Raw genomic sequence first — 3,064 nt, 5'->3', positions numbered from 1 at the left:
ACAGTGGACATGTCTCTCACAGTGGACATGTCTCTCACAGTGGACATGCACCTACGAGGACATCAGACCCTCCATGGTCTCTAAGTGGGAGAACTTGATAAATACTTATTATACTCACTGTATGTGTAAAGGAGCAAAACTTTGAAAGAGGAGACAAAACTGTTTGAGGACAGCCTCTAACTGTCCTCTAACAGAGTCCTTGTACCCATTATGAGTGTCCTGCCTGGCGGGGGGACGCGGCGGAGACGCCAGGACTCCCACCCTGAAGAAGACACGGGACGGGGTTAGGGTGAGACTAACGTGGTCCCGTGGGTGCAGCTGGGTGGAGGTCTGGGTGTGAGTTCTGGTGTCGCTGTGTCCCCCCCGCAGGGCAGGACCACTCGGCTGCTGATTGGTTTAAAACCTCAAGTCTGGCAGACAAACACACAGGCGTCCTCCCGGCAGACGGGGGACACGCGGCAGGTGAGTGCATCGCCTCGTTACCATGGTTACTGTCTTTTATTTTGAAAAGCGTGGAGGAAGTGACGCGGCGGTGTGTCTGTGTGTGTCTGCAGGAGCTTCATCGCAGAGATGCAGCTGTTTGTGAGACAGCTCGGCAGAAGTAAGACTCTGTTATTTTTATTATTAATTTTATTAATAATATTATTATTATTATTATTATTATTATTATTATTATTATTATATTAATGTTATTATTATTATTATTATTATTATTATTATTAATGTTATTAATGTGATTATTATTATTATATTAATGTTATTATTATTATTATTATTATTAATGTGATTATTATTATTATATTAATGTTATTATTATTATTATATTGTTATTATTATTCTGAATGTACAGGGTCTCTGGGGAGTAGAGATATTAATATGTTACGATTTTTTATTGAAATATTACTCTCACACAAAAATGTGTGTGTGTGTGTGTGTGTGTGTGTGTGTGTGTGTGTGTGTGTGTGTGTGTGTGTGTGTGTGTGTGTGTGTGTGTGTGTGTGTGTGTGTGTGTGTGTGTGTGTGTGTGTGTGTGTGTGTGTGTGTGTGTGTGTGTGTGTGTGTGTAGAGATCACAGCTCGAGAGCACGGCTCCAACAAGAAGTTGGCGGCCCAGTCCTGCGCCCTGTCCCTGGTCCGGCAGCTGTACCACCTGGGGGTCCTGGAGGCGTACTCCGGGGTCACCAAGAAGAAGGAGGGCGAGACGGTGAGTCTCCGCCGCTGTCCTCAGCGTCTCCGCCGCCGTTTCTTGTAATCTTCCGACCTTTTCTTGAAATATTCAGATTTTTTCTTAAAATATTCTGACCTTTTCTTAAAATCTTTCGACCTTTTCTTGAAATATTCAGATTTTTTCTTTAAATATTCCCACTTTTTTTTTTAAATATTCCAACCTTTTCTAAAATTTTCCGACCTTTTCTTAAATCTTCCGATTTTTTCTTAAAATTTTTTCGACCTTTTCTTAAAATATTCCAACCTTTTCTTAAATCTTCCGATTTTTTCTTAAAATATTCCGACCTTTTCTTAAAATCTTCGGACCTTTTCTTATAATATTCCAACCTTTTCCTAAAATCTTCTGACCTTCTTTTTAAATCTTCCGACCTTAAAATCTTCCGACCTTTTCTTGAAATCTTCCGACCTTTTCTTGAATTATTCAGATTTTTTCTTTAAATTTTCTGACCTTGTCTTAAAATATTCCGATTTTTTTTTCCTTAAAATCTTCCAACCTTTACTTGAAATATTTCGACCTTTTCTTGAAATATTCCGATTATTTTCTTAAAATATTCCGACCTTTTCTTAAAAGCTTCCGACCTTTTCTTAAAATATTCCGATATTTTTCTTAAAATATTCCAACTTTTTCTTAATCTTCCGATGTTTTCTTAAAATATTCCGACCTTTTCTTAAAATATTCCGATTTTTTTCTTAAAATCTTCCAACCTTTTCTTAAAATCTTTCGACTTAAATATTAGTATTAGTATTTTTTTTAAATCATCCGACCTTAAAATCTTCCGACCTTTTCTTGAAATCTTCCGACCTTTTCTTGAAATCTTCCCACCTTTTCTTGAATTATTCAGATTTTTTCTTAAAATATTCTGACCTTTCTTAAATTATTCCGACCTTTTCTTAAAATCTTTTGACTTAAATATTACTACTTTTTGTCTTAAAATCTTCGGACCTTTTCTAAGATCTTCAGATTTTTTTCTTAAAATCTTCCAACCTTTTCTTGAAATATTCCGACCTTTTCTTTAAATATTCCGACCTTTTCTTTAAATATTCCGACCTTTTCTTAAAATCTTCCAACCTTTTCTTGAAATATTCCGACCTTTTCTTTAAATATTCCGACCTTTTCTTTAAATATTCCGACCTTTTCTTAAAATCTTTCAACCTTTTCTTAAAATCTTTCGACTTAAATATTAGTACTTTTTGTCTTAAAATCTTCTGACCTTTTCTTAAAATCTTCCGAATTTTTTCTTAAAATATTCTGACTTTTTTTTTTTAAATCATCCGACCTTAAAATCTTCCGACCTTTTCTTGAAATCTTCCGACCTTTTCTTGAATTATTCAGATTTTTTCTTAAAATATTCTGACCTTTTCTTAAATTATTCCGACCTTTTCTTAAAATCTTTTGACTTGAATATTACTACTTTTTGTCTTAAAATCTTCGGACCTTTTCTAAGATCTTCAGATTTTTTTCTTAAAATCTTCCAACCTTTTCTTGAAATATTCCGACCTTTTCTTTAAATATTCCGACCTTTTCTTAAAATCTTTTCTTTTCCTGAACAGCTGGAGCCGTTTGACGTCAGCGTGTCTGCAGACCTGCAGCAGCAGCTGGCCGGTGTGGTCCAGGACCTGGGAGTCCAGATCGCCCCCCCGGTGAGTCTCCGAGCCACCACAACTCCTAACGCCTGTGTAGACCTCCAGGGGGCCCCCCCCTCGCTGAGTGCCACAAATGGCCGTGGGGCGGCTGATTGTTTGGTGCTTTCATGTTTTTTATAGGTGTAATTTCTGGGGCGAGATGGTTTTATGACGTGTTTAGGCGTAATTACGCAGGAATGGGGGGGGGGGGGCCT

At 37.3% G+C, this 3,064-nt stretch overlaps 2 protein-coding genes across 2 annotated transcripts in view; one reads left to right on the top strand and one right to left on the bottom strand.

Moving 5' to 3' along the window:
• The window catches only part of LOC117953891 (ATP-dependent RNA helicase A protein-like), a 4,619-nt gene extending 4,133 nt beyond the window's left edge, over positions 1 to 486 (bottom strand). Inside the window, exons 1-2 of the mRNA XM_034887316.1 lie at positions 404 to 486; positions 193 to 262 (exon numbers count right to left, since the gene is read on the bottom strand). Coding sequence (XP_034743207.1) covers positions 193 to 262; positions 404 to 486 — 153 coding nt within the window. The remainder of the gene's footprint in view (positions 1 to 192; positions 263 to 403) is intronic.
• LOC117953890 (ATP-dependent RNA helicase A-like) overlaps positions 273 to 3,064 on the top strand; it is a 3,684-nt gene continuing 892 nt past the window's right edge. Inside the window, exons 1-4 of the mRNA XM_034887315.1 lie at positions 273 to 462; positions 555 to 601; positions 1,067 to 1,203; positions 2,778 to 2,867. Coding sequence (XP_034743206.1) covers positions 571 to 601; positions 1,067 to 1,203; positions 2,778 to 2,867 — 258 coding nt within the window. The 5' untranslated portion in view covers positions 273 to 462; positions 555 to 570. The remainder of the gene's footprint in view (positions 463 to 554; positions 602 to 1,066; positions 1,204 to 2,777; positions 2,868 to 3,064) is intronic.

This window comes from Etheostoma cragini, chromosome 12 (genome assembly GCF_013103735.1).
Source record: "Etheostoma cragini isolate CJK2018 chromosome 12, CSU_Ecrag_1.0, whole genome shotgun sequence".
NCBI classification, from domain to species: domain Eukaryota; kingdom Metazoa; phylum Chordata; class Actinopteri; order Perciformes; family Percidae; genus Etheostoma; species Etheostoma cragini.
This window is presented reverse-complemented; position numbering and strand designations above follow the sequence as displayed.